Consider the following 16,123-nt stretch of genomic DNA (forward strand, 5'->3'; position numbering starts at 1 on the left):
CAGAGCACACTCAGGGAACAATGGGAGGATCCCATGGAGATCTTTCTCACAACAGGGGGGGCCAACTGTGACCTCAGGCTCCCACTACAGTAGTTGGGGGTTTAGGATCCAAAGCCCAAGTGGGCAGTTCTGCCTGGACTGGAGGACAGAGCATGGAGCAGGTGGGGACAGGGCGGGTGTCTGCAGTTGGCCTTTTTCCTCTGTGATGAGGAAGATACCTCCACCAACTGGAAGAAAAGTGAGGGTCCCGGGTTTGAGGAATGGGGGTTTACACTAGGTGCCGTGGCAAATGGGAGAGCCAGCTGCCCAGGCACGGTGGGACCACTGGAAGGCTGGGGGCTGGGCCAGTCCAGCCAACCTGAACACAGAGCAGCCTTCACTGCTCAGGGCCACGTTAAGCTGGGCTGTGGGGTTTTTAGGTGAGTGGCCCAAGGGTCCCTAAAGTAATAAATCCAACCCGGCCAAGCTGGCACAGGGGAGGCATGGCAGAGGGGTGCCAGGGCCTCCAATGACTCCCAGCTGTGAGCTCCATTGGGTAGGAAGCACATCTGTCCCAGTCCCTGCTTTATCCCCAGCGCACAGGGTCAGGGCAGAAGGCCCCCGAGTCACCCCTACTGTACAGGATCTCCTGACCCAAGACCGCTCCCAGCCCGCTCCAGCCCCGACCCTGGGTAAACACGGCACAGAGACGAACACACCATCAGTGTTTATTGGTCAGCTGTCCCAAACGGGCCAGCCCTGGGGCTTTGGGGCTGGGCCTCCGTGAGGAGAGGTCAGTCGGTCAGCGGCCCGGGGTGGCTGCCCTGAGCCCCAGGGCTGGTCCTGGGGTCTGTCAGTCCTTCCCCAGGCTTTCCAGGTCCAGAAGGCTTTGTGGGGTCTGGGGCTGTGTCAGGGTAAGGAAAGCTGCCTTGGTGGAGGAAGAGAAGTCAGAGAGGTCACACATGCGGCCTTAGAACCTGCTAAGTCCAACGTCAGCATGTGACAGGAGGGGAAGTGAGCAAGACGGCAGAACCCAGGGGAAAAGGTGGCAGGGAGTCTGAGAGTGAGGTCGGGAGGACCAGCATCTTTTAGGACCTGAGCAAGAAGGAGGTGACCGGAGTCTTCCAGGTATCCCTCCCTCCTAGCTTCTGGAAGTGGGAGTCGGGGAGGGGGCTCCAGTCAGTCAGGGGTAAGCTCCATGCCATGGGGACTGTGCAGGACAGGCAGGCTTGAGGAGCCACTGTGCCTGGACAGGTTCTGCAGGCTCCCCCACTTGGTCCCTGTGCTGGAGGGGAAGCAGAGAAGGGGCTGGCAGCCTCATCCCTGCGGGACCTTCACTGAGCCTTCTTGGTCACTCTCTTGCTCTTCAGCATTACGTAGGAGATGAACAGTCCTGGGATACACAGACCAGAAAGGCCACGTAAGATCTAAGCTCAGGGCTGCTGGGAGGCCAGGGCATGACACAGCAGAGCCACCCACACGCAGGGCTGTGAACCTACCCAACCATCCTCCGGGGAACCTGCTTATCTCCCTAGTCATTCGTCAAGGCATATGTCTACTCACATTCACTCAACAAACACCAACTGAGTGCCTGCCTCAGGCAAGATGCTGCATTTAGTGTTTCAGATTCCAAGGGGAACAAGATCCACCCATCTATCGATCACCCGGTCAACCACTTGTCTGTCCACCTACATACCTACCCACCTCCTCCTACACCTCACCCACCCACCCATCCATCCACCCATCATCCAGGCACCCAGCTGTTGACTGACTCATCCAAATGACTTTCTGAGCACAGCCTCAGTGCCACAGCCTGTTCTAGATGTGCAGTAATGATGGAGACACAGTCCCCATCCCTAGGAAGCCATGAGAGAGAGGTGCAGGAATTAGAAGCCAGGGTGACAAGAGGGTGACTGAGGTGTGAGCAGAGTGATGATGGGGTTGGGGGCAGGAAAGAGGGGGACAGGTCATTGGAGTCCAAAAAGCCTGGGGCACCAGGAAACCCAGAGGTTACTGACTGGCAGCCTCGAAGGATGAACAGGAAAACCCCACGGGTGAGTTCGGGGCAAGCAGCTTCCAGCACCGCCGAAGTGTGGAAGCATGTTCAGAGGTGGGGTCTTCCTGAAACCCTGCCCAGGGTCAAGGGGAGGAGGTGATGACTTACCCACAAACAGGAGCAGCAGGAGGCCTGCAGCCAGTGGGATGGCGACAGCATAGGCTCGGGGCAGGAAATACTTGTGGATGACATGCTGACTGTCGATGAATGGCTGGCATCGAGGGCAGAGCTCTGGTGAGTCTTGCTTGCCTTGCCGAGCCCCCAAGCCCAACCGTACCACCTCCTCCATCTAAGGGGCTGACCCATTCAGAGGATTGGGACTGCATTTGCTTTTCTTTAAGATTACGGCATTTGGGTGTCGTGGTTTGTTTCCTTCCTTAATTTCTTATTGGTATTTACCGGGCACTTGCTTTGGTGCCTGCTATAGGTTGGTGGTGGGGACAAGAGAACAGGGCACAAGAGACCTGCCCTAAGGCACCTCACAGCCTAGCAAATGGTACTTGAGGAATCCTCGACTGACTCCCAACCTGGGCCTCCAGGGCTTCTTCACTAATATTTTTTCTCTAAAGGATACCAAGTTCTGCACTTCCAGACACACTGCACTTCTTAAGCAATAGCCAACAAGTTTTCCCACAAGAAAAAAATATCCTAAAGGCCTTCACAAATATCACTGGCGTTTGCCATGCCTAAGAGTCAGCAGGCTAACCCAGAAGGAACAGAACTCCCCCAAAAGTCAAAGCAAGCCGGAAACAGAGTTTTAAGTGTAGCGGCTAAGGATGCAATCTTGGGCCAGATCCTTCTCCCCTAGCCTCAGCTATCTCATCTATAAAATGCGGTACCACTGGCATCTTCCTCATAGAGTTGTTCTGGAGAGTTCAAGAGATGAGGCAGGCAATGAAGCCAGCGCCGTGCCTAGAGCCTATATAGTAGTTGCTCTGGCGGTGCCAGGGCTCGGGGAAGGTGAGCAGCGGACGGGGAGAATGACATACCAAGAGAATCACCCAGGCGGTGTAGTAGGTGAAGATGATCAGGCTAACGGCGACGAGGCCGAGTCCCACCACCTGGTCTGTCCCCGTGGCCTGGAGAAAAGGGAGGTCTCAGCTGACGAAGTGACCCTCTATTTCGGCGCACTAATGGAAGCGGGGCGTCGCGGCCCGATCACGGTCTAAGCTTCCCATTCAACAGATGGTAGAGGGCTGACTAGGGATCAGTTTCTAGGCTGGGAGAGAATGCCAGGCCTCCGCGTTGCCGTCCGTACAATAGTGGGGGCGGGAGAGCAATCCCCGTTCCAAGTGCCCATGCCCCAGCTCCTGAGCAGACCCGGGACCCCACCCCCAGACGCCCCTATCTCCGGCACACGGTGCCAATCTCACCATTTCCCCGCGCGCTCAGCCACCCGAGCCGCAAGCCACATCCGGTTCCGGGTCCGCGCTCTTCCGGCTTTGGACTGCGGAGCACGCCGGGAGTCGTAGTCCCCAGGCCTGCTCGGGCCCACCTCGTCGGAGACTAGCAGGAACCGCCTCCTCTCCTTTGCATATCGGCGAAGTGTAGTTCTCAAGAGCATTGTGGGGCCGGTTGCTGCCCGAATCTCTCTAGGGAATGGGACCGAGTTGGGGACCCAGACTCCCTGGCCTTCATGGCCACAGTCCTGTCGCCGCCCCACCAAAAGCCAATCTCTAAGTATCCCAGAGTCCCGGGGCCAGAGTGGGATGGGAGTGCGGGATCGGAAGTTCCATTTTTCAGATGGGAAAAGCGAGGCTCAGAGAAAGGTAGATCCCATTCCGAGTCAGTGGTGAAGCCGACACGGAAACCGGGTGCCCTACCTAATCTGTAGGTGGGAGAGGTGCAGAGAACGTTCACTTTCCAGCCTAGGGTGGGCGGGGGAGGGTCTGTCCCTAGCCCGCATGGATGGGGAGGATTTGGATTGGTGGAGAGGAGGCGCCCTCCTCACCATCGCCCGGCCTCCCGGGCCACCCTTCGGATGTCCCCTCCCTTCCTTCACCGACTGCCTCTCGCAGCAGCCCAGACACGTTTCGGACCGGGACCCACGCACAGGCCCCTCCCCGGTCTTGGAAGGCCCTTCCTCTGAGAACAAAGAGATGTTGGGCCAGATCATCTTCCACGCTTCTTCAGCTCCGAGATAGGAACGCGGTCCCCCACCACTCACAGGCCGGCTGCTCCTCACCCATCCGGTCTCACTGGGACGCCACGTTCCTCAGGGAAGCCAGTCGGGAAGGTTTTTTTTGTTTTTGTTTTTTGTTTTTTGAGGCGGAGTTCTATGTTATCCAGGCTGGTGTCGAACTCCTGGGCTCAAGCGATCCTCCCAACTCGGCCTCCAAAAGTTTACAGGCGTGAGCCACGGTGCCCAGCCTCCTGTGCCTTTTCATTCACTGATGCAATTGTTGATCCGGCCCTGTCAGCTCCGAGGGTAGGGTCTGAGGTTGCTGCTGTATCCCTGGCACTCGGTGGAGGCTTGGCCCAAAGAAAGAGTTTTTTTTTTTTCCCCAAGACGGGAGTCTCACTCTGTCACCCAGGCTGGAGTGCAGTGGCATGATCTCAGCTCACTGCAACCTCTGCCTCCTGGGTTCAAGCGATTCTTCTGCCTCAGCCTCCCGAGTAGCTGGGACTACAGGCACGTGTCAACACACCCAGCTAATTTTTGTATTTTTAGTAGAGATGGGTTTTCACCATGTTGGCTAGGTTGGTCTCAAACTCCTGACCTCAGGTGATCCACCCACCTCAGCCTCCGAAAGTGCTTGGATTACAGGCGTAAGCCACTGCGCTCGGCCCAAAGTAAGAGCTTTGAACCTGTCAGCTTTAAGATTCAGTGACTGTTTAGATACTGGAGTACAGCACCTGGACTCCAGGCCTCCCTGAGGGGTTACGTGGAGGCCTTTGGCCTGCTGTCTCCACCTGGGGGGTTTGGGGAGAGATGTGCTTTGAGCCTGGCATGGTTCGCTCCCTCTGGCATTTATCTCCTTGGTTGGTTGGAAGCCCATCTCCAACTATGGAGTCTGCCCTCCCAAAGCTGACAAGAGCAACTTTTTTTTTTTTTTTTTTTTTAGACGGAGTCTCGCTCTGTCACTCAGGCTGGAGTGCAATGGCGCGATTTTGGCTCATTGCAACCTCCACCTCCTGGGTTCAAGCGATTCTCCTGCCTCAGCCTCCTGAGTAGCTGCGATTACAGGCAGTCACCACCAGGCCCAGCTAATTTTTCTATTTTTAGTAGAGATAGGGTTTCTCCATGTTGGTCAGGCTGACTTCAGGTGATCTGCCTCCTGCTTCAGCCTCCCAAAGTGCTGGGATTATAGGCGTGAGCCACTGTGCCCGGCCAAGAGCAACTTTTTTAAACCTACAGTCCAATTCTTTTCCCTTATCTCTCAGGAGACTTTAGGCTCACCTAGGAGCCCACTTTTACCTCCTTCCCCAGTTGTGCATATAACAGAAGAAGGGGCAGAATCGGCCTTCAGGGTTTAAAGGGGCCATGAGTCGGGGTCAGCCCTGAGGAGGAGTGGGGTGAATGCTATCCCAGGATAGAGATGGAGCCCTGGTGGCCTGATTTCTCCTGGCCTGGCCAGTACCACTGAAGCTTCCCAACACCTCCAAGCTTATTAAAGAACCAGAGTGACTTGCCTGTCCCAGAGAGACTTGGGACGGTCAGAAACAGGGGTGAGGGGCCCAGGGCAAGCCAAGCCTGTAAATGATGGCAGCCTGGGGCTTTAGTTTGGGAACACACTCACACCTCCTACAGGTCAGGCTGCACACTCGTGTTATTTGATAACCCCATCTGCAGGTGAGGAAACTGAGGCACAGTTATTTGTCCTCAGGCATGCTCCTTAGAGGCCACTTGATTGCAGAGAAGGTCTACAGAGCAGTGGTTAGAACTTGGCCCTGAGGACAGAGCTTTTGCTCCGTATGAGGCTGGCAGGTAACGATCTTCTCAGTTTTGTCCCCAGGAATCTGGAACGATGAAGGTGATGATTGTGCCTGTAGCCAAGACCGGGAGAACCCTGGACCCCTACACCTTCCCCACCCCTGGAATGTCACTATACATATCTGACTTCTTCTGATGTTGCCTTTGACCCTAAAGTCAGTATGATAAAGTAACAAGGTAAAAACAAAACAGCAAAAGAAACAAAAACCGAAACATTTAATTTTTTCTCCCTAAACCAAGACGCTGCCACTAGGCTGAGTTCCCCTAACAATGTTATTTTCTACAACAGAAGCTGGGACAGAGGAACAAACAGCCCACTCAAGCAGTGGTGGCAACATTCTGTTAGAAAGGAGGGGAGTCAAAGAAAAAAACACCCCTCCGCCCATCTCCTTATCACCTCCCTAAAGACAAGAGGAGAACATGGACACCCTCCATCCTGACAGACATGCCATGTGGTCAGTTTGTGCGGTAAACAGGAAAAAAAAAACCCCTAAAGATATTGTAGACCTTTATTTTCTTTAAATCTCCTAATAAAAACATTAAACTTTCAAGAAGATTCCAAACTGACATTGCATAGACCAATTCCTTTCCAAAAATATCTCTGATATACTCTCCAACTCTCTCAATATATAGAATTTGAAGTCCAGGAGCTGTGGGCACCTGGTGGGAATTCACTGAGCTCAAGGGGACAAGAGGGCTGAGGACAGGGCTCCCACATGGGGACAACAAGGCCAGGCTTTCTGGCCTCTGGTTCCAGCCAGCATCAATTTGGTTGTGGCCAAATTCTCAGTCCAATCACCCTGGCCCAGGGCCTGGCGTGGGAGGATGTGGCAGGCTCTGTCTCCTTCTGGGGTTCCTGGTCTGGAGGAGTCTCCCCAACAGCGCCAAAGCTGGCTGTTTTCCGCCCAAAGCCCCAGAACTTTGAATGAGAGGAAAATCTACCCTGAATGCACCTCCCTCCTAGGCTGGGTGAGGTCACGCAGACACAGAAGGGCAGGACAGAACTCCCCATCTTCTGGGGGCCAATTCGTCTGGACACTGTGCGGTCAGCTTCCTTTTTAAAGTGCCAGTATCGGTGGGGCAGGAAGGGACTCTCAGGGCTGAGCAGAGCCTTCTCCAGCCCGAGCAAACACTCTGTCCCGCCTCGGCAGGCACCTTCTAACATTCATTTTCTAAGGGTTAGGTGAGTAAAACAACAACAACAAATGCTGGAAATGCTCTGGTCCCAATGCCAGGGAGTTCCAAGACCAAGAAGCCCAACTCTCACCAGCGGGGGCAGATGGGGAACTAGGGAAGGAACCCTCCCAGCCTGGGGAGGGCACCTGCACCCCTCCCAGAGAAAGAAGCCCCCATCCCGGCCCCCCAGCTGGGCCCCAGTGCTGCTGGAACCAGCCGGCAGGTGGGGCAGAAAAGCAGCACCTCCCCTCACCAGGGGGAGGAGGCAATATTGAACCGTGAACTCAAGAAGAAAGACGCAAAGAAAAAATGAAAAAAGCTACAGGGCTAAGTAAACACCAGCCTGCTGGGTTTATACAAAATGAGTGAAATTTAAAAGGGGCAGGAGAGTTTGTCCAGGGACTGGCTGGCAGCCAGAACCCACCTTCAAGCAAGTTACAAGGACTTGGGGGAAAGTGCTGAGAGCAGAGGCTTTAGTAGGGGGCAGGGCCAGACTGCTCCCCACTGGGAAAGCACACCCCTTAAAGGAGCCCTTCCCCCTTGCCCAGAACGGGGGATGCTTCCAGAGGAAGGCTGAGGCTTTTCTGGCAAGGAAGCCAGCTCCGGACCAGTCCAGCCACAGCCCACCTGCCTCTCTGGCATCCGCCCCAGTCTGGGCAGCTGACCCTGAGGGCAGAGAAGGACTTTGCTTGCTCCAACCTTCCTGCAGGAAAACCAGCTGCTCAGGACCCAGCCCTGGGCAGAGGGCACGGTCGGTGCTCAGACCTTTCTCAGCACGGGTCTCAGACCTGAGCTGGAGCTAACTGGAGGGAGAGGCAGCACCCGTTCCCGCCGGGCTGCTGGACCCTGGGCCTCTGACTGCACAGCAGGCAGTGACCAGGAGTCCTTGCGAAGGGGCTCAGGGAAGGGGAGGTGAGGGGCCAGCGGGACTGTGCTGGGGGTGAGCATGTGCAAAGTGCAGGCTGCAAGGCAGCGGGAGGACATTTGCTGGGGGGAGGCAGGGGTCTCGATCTGGAGTGTGGGTGGGGTCTGAGGTCATGGCTCCCAGGAAGAGGCCGCCAGCAGGTCCCCCAGGACACAAGGAAGGGACAGCTGAAGCACTAAGCAGTCAGACAGTCACAGGTGGCAGGATTCCGGAGGCGGTCTGGCCCCCCCACCACCAGGGCAAGGGAACAACGGAGCAAGGCCCTGCTGCTAAGACGTGACCAAAGCCAGTGCTCCTGGAGTGAGTGGGGACACAGGCAGAGAGGCCCCTCAGCCACAGGCATCTCTACATTTAGGAGCCGCTGCATGTCCTCAGCCAGAGGGCTGGGTCAGTCTCGAGCAGCGCCGGTCCTTGCCAGCTCCTTCTTGCCCACAAGCTGCACGGGCCCGCCTGGCCTGCCCTCTAGTGGTTCAGAGGAGAATATTCACAGTGGTGCCTGGGCCTTGGTGGGCCAGGAGGGTCCCAGCATGGATGGGAGGGGCAATGGAATGATGCTACGGGGAGTGTGGACTGGAGTGCATGGAGGAGGCATGGATGAGATGTGGCGCAGAGGTGATCTGAAGGGGAAAGTTCCTCATGGAATGATACAGGTCTGGACTCCAGAGAAAGCAGGACTCTTCTCCAGCCCGGACACCTGCTCCTCAATGGCTTTCAATCACAACTGGCTCGTAGACCCCAGAAGAGACCCTGCAGGTGAGAGACAGGTCAGCATGTCCCCCTTGATACCCCATTTCCTGAGCGCTCCACTGGACCAGGCCTCTGGAGGTGTTTCACAAGCAGGTACTGTTAACCAGCCCTGTGTTGCAAAGGGGCTAAAACCGAGCCCCAGCGATGGTAAGTCCTTTGCCCACAGTGACACAGATAGTAAGCATCAGAGTCTGTGGGGCCTGCAGAGCCCTTCCGGGCACATCTGGCTGTGCCACCCCATCCTCACGGTCACCTCGGCAGGGAGTCACTGCATCCTGCCCCACTTGACAGGTGAAGAAACCGAGGCTCAGAGGAATGTGAGGGTGACCAAGAGGGCAGTGGGAAGTCAGGAAACCTGGTCAGCTCCTTTCCCTGCCGAGCCCAGGCCCAGCCCTGGAGTCGGGGACTCTCGGGGCTCAGCATGTAGCTCTGCTGTGATCTCGCTCCCAACCAGATTGGTTTCTTTCCCCAAGATGCTTCCTCATTTTCAGAGGGGGCCAGGGAGGGGTGTGTTTACCAACCCGTAAGGAAGCCAGCCCCTCAGTTTCCTTCTTGCTCACCGCCCCCTCACCCCCACCCTCTGGGAGGTGACGGCTGCCATTCCAGGCCGTGGCCAGCAGGAGTCAGCAGAGCAGCGTGAGAGGGTAGCTTCTGCGCAGCGGCCTGGCCACGCCTCTTCCCTGGGGATGTGGATGTTAGGCGGGCTCCCCACCTGCCCTCAGCAGCCTGCCCGTGGGAAGCTCATTCGCTCACTCGCTCATTCATTCGGTTAGCCAAAGCACATGGAGAGCCAGGCACATAGTCAACATGCTCCAAATGAATGTCTGTGACGCAGCACTCTATAAACTGTCGTTCCCGCAACTTTGGTCCCATCTACCCCCGCCATCTGTGGATGCTGTGTAGGCAGCAGCCTGCGTTGAACCAGGCCTTCGCTCAGGGCCTAGTGCCTAGCTGGTGCTAGGGAAAGATTTGTTCAGTAAACCCATGAGGCATCACCACCACCATTCTTCCTGAGTCCCTGGAGCTGGGAGGAAGTGGAAGGGAGGGTTCTAAATAAATGCGTGTGAGGCCCCTGCCGTGTGCCGAGCCCTGCACCAGGCACTGCTGGAGGTGACCTTGTGAACTGTGGGAACCCACCGAACCTGTCCGTGCCCTCACTGCCCCAGGCTCCCAGGTGAGGTGGTGGTGTCCACACCGCCTGACAGATGGGGAAAGGGAGGTTCAGAGACATGACAGGCCCAGGGTCACACTGTGGCAACAAGATTTGGCGTTCAAGGCCAGGTGAGTGGACTGTGGGGACTCTGCTCTCACCCCCAAGCCCCAGCCGCCCCGACGACCCCTCCCTAAGCCTGCCCTACCTGGTGGCAAGCTGGATGCCGCTCAGTGTGGCAGAGCCATCGCGGCTCACGAACAGCCGGAGGTTGCTGTCTGTGGGGACACAGGGGAGGATGGAGGCTGAGCGCGGCAGGGCCAGCCCTTGGAGCAGGTGGCCTCGCCCCCACCAGCCCGGCACGGCTCACCCTCGGTGTTGCTGCCGTCTGTGAAGTCCTGGCTCTGCACGATCTTCTCCACGATGGCATCCGCATCGATCCGCGTGTCATCCACCCAGGTCGGGTGGCTCTCCACCGAGTCCTTCTTCCGCCTGGGTCAGGTCGTGGGGGGACAAGTCACAACGGTCAGGGCAGTAACAGGTACAAGCACAGAACGACGACAATAATGCCAGTCAGCTGCAGCGGCGCTCAGAATGTCCCTGTGCGTTCCGTGCTGTACTTCACTGAAACCTCACATGCACAATAGGGTGCAGCTGCCATCATGAGCAGGTTTTATAGACGAGGATGCCAGGCAATGAGCAGGTAAGTCAGCTTCCTAAGGCCACCTAGCAGATCGTGCTCTTGTCCGATCCACAAACCGCAAGAGCAGCCATGAACAGAACCTGCTGCACGCCGGGCATGGCTGCACCCTTCAGGGCCATCAGCTAATGGAATCGTCACCACCCAACCCTCTGAGGTGGGGACCTTACGGTCCCTGTGTTACAGGTAAAGAAGCGGAGGTTCAAGGCACCACCGGGAGAGGTCTGTTCTCCAGGGGGCACCAAGCAGTAGGCCTCACCTGAAAGAGCGATCGGACAGGTGCAGGGGCCGGGGTGGCCGTGGTGGCTTCTCTGGGGGCCGGTGCTCCCGCTCACTGCCCTCAGGGCCCTCCACGGTCATGCCAAGGCCCCCAGAGGCGCTGCTGCTGGTGGACGTGTTGCGGCGGTGCGTCAGGTCTGAGAGGCTGGAGGAGCGCGAGTGCTCTGTGCTGTAGCCTGTCAGGGGCGACGCAGGGGAGCATCACAATGGGGGATCCCGAGGAAGGAGGAGGCCACGGGGGCAGGGCCAGGCAGCCACTCACCGGAGATCTTGGACTGCTGGCTGGCATAGCTGGAGTTGCGGGAGTGGCCAGAGTGGAACACCTCCTCAGGGCTGGACAGGTTCTGGTCGGGTTCCTCTGGCAGCCCTGGAAGGCAGGAAGGGGCAGGGGATGAGGTGACAGGGGTCACCCAGTGCTGCTCACTGTCGCCCTTCACAACGTGCCCTCACAGAGCCTCCCATGGCAGGGCGCCATTTAACAGACTGAAAAACAGGTTCAGAGGAGCAGCAACCAGCCTGAGCCATAGGTCACCCTCCGAACCCAGGTCCCTTCATTCCACAGAGGACACACTTGGGTGGGGTGCCCACCACAGGTCAGCGAGGAAGAAGAACGCTGAACAAAAACTGCCTCCACTACCCACAACCGCAGTGAGAGGTGCACAGCAGGGACCAGTGCTTACTGGGGCTCTGGCCCAGTCTGGGGACAGGGGAGGCTTCTCCAAGGAGACGGCCTTAATGGCAGACCTCCAGGACACATTGCTGGAGGGAGCCAGCTAAGGCCTCAAGAGGGCAAGGGCTTTCCAGGCACAGAAAACAGCATTGGCAGAGGCCCCGAGGCTGGAAGGGGCCTGGGTCAGCGGAGTTGGAGTGGAAGGGACACGGTGAGGGCGAGCAGTCTGGCCCAAAGGGACAGGCCCACAGTCCTGTCCCAAGTCACCCATAAGCCCAACTTCAAAACAGACTTTCCTGGCACTCCCCAACAGGAGGCAAAAGGGACTAGGTGGGACCTACCCAAGGCTCTGAGTATCCACCTGCCTTCCCGCCCAACACACCCCAGGCTGGCCTGTGACACCCCAGGCTGGCCTGTGTGCCCATCCATAACTATGTGGCTTTTCAAGTCCTCAACAGGTTCTCTGCATATGGGGGGAGGCCAGCTCCAGAGGCAAGTGGGCACTCAAGTCCCACCCTGCCTGGGGGAGGGGCCTCTTCTACTTCACACGAAGGCACCACCTGCGCTGGGGTGGCCTAGTCCCCAGACACATCTCTCTTCTGGGGAACCCCAATCGGGCTGGAGAGAGTAATTGTGCTGGGAAGCCCCCAGCTTTCTGTTCTGGGCCTCAGCTGGCTGGGTCTGCAGTGGAAAAGGGAGTGGAGGAAAGCTGGGCCCTTGAGGTCAGAGGGTCCCTCACCACTCTCAGTTCCCAGAGGCAGAATCACTCGGCAAGCATCTGCTGGGCCACACAAGGCCTGTGCTCTAACTGATCCTGTGGGACAAATCAGGGTTGTCACGTGACACCTTGCTCACTAATCAGCCTGGAGGCAGTCCAAGGCTTATACCTCTGGGGGCCCTGCTTAGGGTTGAGGGGGCCCAGCAAACACTTGGGGGCAGGCCAGAGCCTCCTGTCCTGGCAACACCCCCTCCTCCTAATTGCCACACCATCTCCTCTGGGGGTTGGGGCTCGTTCACATTTTTCATAACATTAGTACCAGTGATAATTTGATAAAAACAGAGTGCCCGGCCGGGCGCAGTGGCTCACGCCTGTAATCCCAGCACTTTGGGAAGCCAAGGCAGACAGATCACGAGGTCAGGAGACTGAGACCATCCTGGCAACCATCCTGGCTGATATGGTGAAATCCTGTCTCTACTAAAAATACAAAAAAAAGAAAAAAAAGAAAAAAAAGTTTATCTGGGCATGGTGGCGCTCGCCTGTAGTCCCAGCTACTCGGGAGGCTGAGGCAGGAGAAATGCTTGAACCTGGGAGGCAGAGGTTGCAGTGAGGTGAGATTGCGCCACTGCACTCCAGCCTAGTGACAGAGCAAGACTCTGTCTAAAAAAACATAAACAAAAAACAGAGTGCCCACTGAGTGCTTACCATGTGCTGGGCAGGTGCCCACATGTGGACAGTTAATCCCCAAAGTGACCTGGGATGTAATTGCTATTACCAATCCCATTTTCCAAAGAACACTGAGACAGAAAAACGCAAGCTGGCCAGTCAAAGTCATAGAGTATGTGGGAGAGCAAGACCCAGCACGTCCCTCTGCCAGGTATACTGTGCCTCACCCCGAATGCAGCTCAGATACCACATCCTCAGGGAAGCCTTCCCTGGCCCCGGATGGATCCCACCTTCTGGGCCTGTCTTCCCCAGCTTTTATCCTGTTTGCAGGTAGACATGCATTTATCTATGGCTTGATTGAGGCCTGTTTCTTCTGCTAGACTGCAGGGCCATGAGGATGGGGAGGCCACATCAGTCTCAGTCCAGGGCACAGCTGTGATCTCACGGCCTAGCACCACAGCCAGCATGCACAAGGTGATCAGATCTCATCAGCCCAGCAGGAGCATGCAAACACCCTCCCACCATCACTCTCCCCTCAGTCAGTGTCTCCCTGGGGACCTGGGCATGACATGGAGGTAAACTCCTCGGGCCGCTAGCAGGGGAGGGGCAGACAGATAAGGAATTGTACCTGAGCTGAGAATAGTGGGCCGGGCCTTGGGGGGCCGGGACCCAGTCAGGGAGTTGGTGCTGCTGCCACCACTGCTGGTCCCACCACCCTTACACGTCAGCTGCAGGGAGGAATCCTGGCCTGGGATGGAGATGGACTTGGCAGTAGATGGTGGCCTTGGGAAGACAGACAGGTGTGACTAGGGTGCCCTGCTTCAGGACCAGACGAAAACAGAGGACACCCAGGGTCCCTGTTCCTCCACCCCTAGTGCCCAGGACTGGGCTCCCATCCGCTCCCTAGGCCTGTGCCAGCACTCACGTCTTGAAGCAGGGGTCTCCAGAGAGCAGGAACATACCAATGGTGACCTGTGGCGAGGGGAGCAATCAGCTATGCCCTGGCCACCCACAGCCCGCCCAGGCGCAGGGCCCCCTGCAGCCTTTCGGCTCTGGCCTCAGAAGGGCTTGGATTCCAATCCTGTCTCTCTGCCCCCTCCTGGCTTGGGGGCTCTGGCAAAGCCACTAACCTCTCTGAGCCCAGTTTCCCTGTGTGGAGGACAGAGATGGAACCAAGGCCTGCCTGGCAGACCAGAGGGGAGGGCATAGCAAGGTGAGGCCTGGGCTCAGCCCTGCGCCTGGCAGAGTGAGTGGACTGCCATCAGCTACAGGCCTAGATGATGAGCTTCTCCATGGTGAAGCCACACACTCACCCCCGGCCCTGTGTAAGGACCACAGAGCTCAACCCAGCAGGCAGGAGAGGGAAGAGGGCTCATGGGGCCTGGCACAGCAGGTGGTGGGCAGGGTTTGGTGAAAGTCTGATGAAAAAGCATGAAGCCATTGCAAACTAACAACAGCCCAAATGTGGCAAGATTTGGGCCCTAAAATCTAGGCTGAGATGGAGTGACAGGCAGAGGATGAGCAGGTGGAAAAGAGGGGCACAGATCCTGAGGTCACCACTTATGAAAGGGTGACCACTCGGTTGAGACTTTCGGCCGGGTGCCGTGGCTCACGCCTGTAATCCCAGCACTTTGGGAGACCAAGGCGGGCGGATCACGAGGTCAGGGGCTCGAGACCATCCTGACTGACACGGTGAAACCCCATCTCTACTAAAAATACAAAAATTAGCCGGGCGTGGTGGCGGGCACCTGTAGTCCCAGCTACTCGGGAGGCTGAGGCAAGAGAATGGCATGAACCTGGGAGGTGGAGCTTGCGGTGAGCTGAGATTGTGCCACTGCACTCCAGCCTGGGTGACAGTGAGACTCTGTCTCAAAAAAAAAAAAAAGAAAGGGTGACCACTAGGTTGAGGCTTTCTATGGCTTATTCACTCGGCCATGAAAGCATCCTAGCTAGCCCAAGGCTGTTGATGAGGGAACCAAGACTCAGAGAGGGGAAGTGACTCCCAAGACCTTGCAGACAGGATGTGGGGGAGCTTCCCTTGAACCCAAGGCTACCTGGCCCCCAGGCTCCCTTGATCTGGCCTGAGGTGCACAGGGCTACTGTGCCTATGCTTTTCAGCCTGACTGAGGCTAAAAGGCTCCAGCTCCCAAGACAATCAGCCTGGACCCTTTCTGGCATCTCCGGTTCCCTCCGCAAAGGGTCTAGGAGGCCCCAGAGCCCCTGCTCACCACCTCCTGCCCAGCTCTGCTCCAGATACCATAGGCTCTTCCTGGGTCCCCTTGCAGAGGCGCTGTTAGGACAGCCTGTTTTCCCGGCCAGGTGAAAGGTGTGGAAACAGAGGAAGAGAGGTGTGCTGGTGATGGACACCCAGACATTTCTGTTCCCAAAAGGCCAACGAGGCAGCTGCCTGGGGGTGGGGCTGCCCTGTCCACTGGAAACCTGCCCCCGGGGCCCTCAGCAGCCATCATTTTCACTGATAATCCACTGGGGGCCAAGCTACCACGTGTCACTTGGGGAAGAGTTAGGAGCTGGGCCAAGAAGTCAACTGGCTGGTGGTCAGGTGCCAGCTCTGTCTGTGACTTCAGGCAAATGACTTAACGTCTATGCCTTAACTCCCTCCCATTTGAAGCTGGGACTAATCAAAGATAACACAGCTCGTGGGGCTGCTGTCAGGGGACCACAAGAGAAGAGAGGGCATGCAGTCAGCATGACGTGAACCCACTGCAGGTGCTTGCCAAACCCTGGAGACTGTCAGGGCCCCCTCCCTGAACTTGATGGGGAAACTGAGGCCAACAGCGGAGCCAGGCCTCCCTCTGATAGTGGTTTCCTGATTCCAGGGCTCGCCCCTTCCCAATGTCTACCTATTCAGGTAAGGCCTGTATTTTTAACAACCCTCCTCCAGAGGGTTCTGATGAGCAGCCTGGTTTGTCCCCATCCCGTGGTCAGGGTGGCAGAGGTGGCAGGATCCCTGGTACCTTAAGGATGGAGTTGTCCTGGCGAGTGTTCTTCGTGTCATATCCCTCGAGCAGGCAGCAGCGCACCGTGGAGCCCGAGCCCGCAAACTCGGCCAGGTTCAAGTCAGCGAAGCCCAGCTAGGAGGTGAGAGGAGCGTGTGGGAGGGCT

General features: G+C 57.2%; 2 protein-coding genes across 4 annotated transcripts in view; both read right to left on the reverse strand.

Annotated features, from left to right (window-relative positions):
• Window positions 1-691: 691 nt before the first annotated feature.
• DPM2 (dolichyl-phosphate mannosyltransferase subunit 2, regulatory) lies at window positions 692-4,431 on the reverse strand. The gene is made up of 4 exons (XM_004048667.3): window positions 3,409-4,431; window positions 3,025-3,114; window positions 2,144-2,246; window positions 692-1,372 (listed from the first exon to the last, which is right to left on the reverse strand). The coding sequence occupies exons 1-4, from the start codon at window positions 3,409-3,411 to the stop codon at window positions 1,314-1,316; spliced, it is 255 nt and encodes an 84-aa protein (XP_004048715.1). The 5' UTR covers window positions 3,412-4,431; the 3' UTR covers window positions 692-1,313.
• Window positions 4,432-6,464: 2,033 nt separating this feature from the next.
• Window positions 6,465-16,123, reverse strand: part of EEIG1 (estrogen-induced osteoclastogenesis regulator 1) — a 40,121-nt gene continuing 30,462 nt past the window's right edge. For all 3 annotated transcript variants that reach the window (XM_004048666.5, XM_063696781.1, XM_063696782.1), the window contains exons 4-11: window positions 15,976-16,092; window positions 13,926-13,972; window positions 13,629-13,783; window positions 11,209-11,313; window positions 10,927-11,122; window positions 10,338-10,459; window positions 10,176-10,245; window positions 6,465-8,817 (exon numbers count right to left, since the gene is read on the reverse strand). In XM_004048666.5, coding sequence (XP_004048714.1) covers window positions 8,772-8,817; window positions 10,176-10,245; window positions 10,338-10,459; window positions 10,927-11,122; window positions 11,209-11,313; window positions 13,629-13,783; window positions 13,926-13,972; window positions 15,976-16,092 — 858 coding nt within the window. In that variant the 3' untranslated portion in view covers window positions 6,465-8,771. The remainder of the gene's footprint in view (window positions 8,818-10,175; window positions 10,246-10,337; window positions 10,460-10,926; window positions 11,123-11,208; window positions 11,314-13,628; window positions 13,784-13,925; window positions 13,973-15,975; window positions 16,093-16,123) is intronic.

This window comes from Gorilla gorilla, chromosome 13 (genome assembly GCF_029281585.2).
Source record: "Gorilla gorilla gorilla isolate KB3781 chromosome 13, NHGRI_mGorGor1-v2.1_pri, whole genome shotgun sequence".
Taxonomy (NCBI): Eukaryota; Metazoa; Chordata; class Mammalia; order Primates; family Hominidae; genus Gorilla; species Gorilla gorilla.

What these genes read in the sequence shown, in the direction of transcription:
- DPM2 (XM_004048667.3), bottom strand. An exon ending in CCGCCTGGGTGATTCTCTTG is followed by an intron (nt 2,247 to 3,024) that starts GTATGTCATTCT and finishes CCTCGATGCCAG; the next exon opens with CCATTCATCGACAGTCAGCA. An exon ending in CCTGCTGCTCCTGTTTGTGG is followed by an intron (nt 1,373 to 2,143) that starts GTAAGTCATCAC and finishes TGTGTATCCCAG; the next exon opens with GACTGTTCATCTCCTACGTA.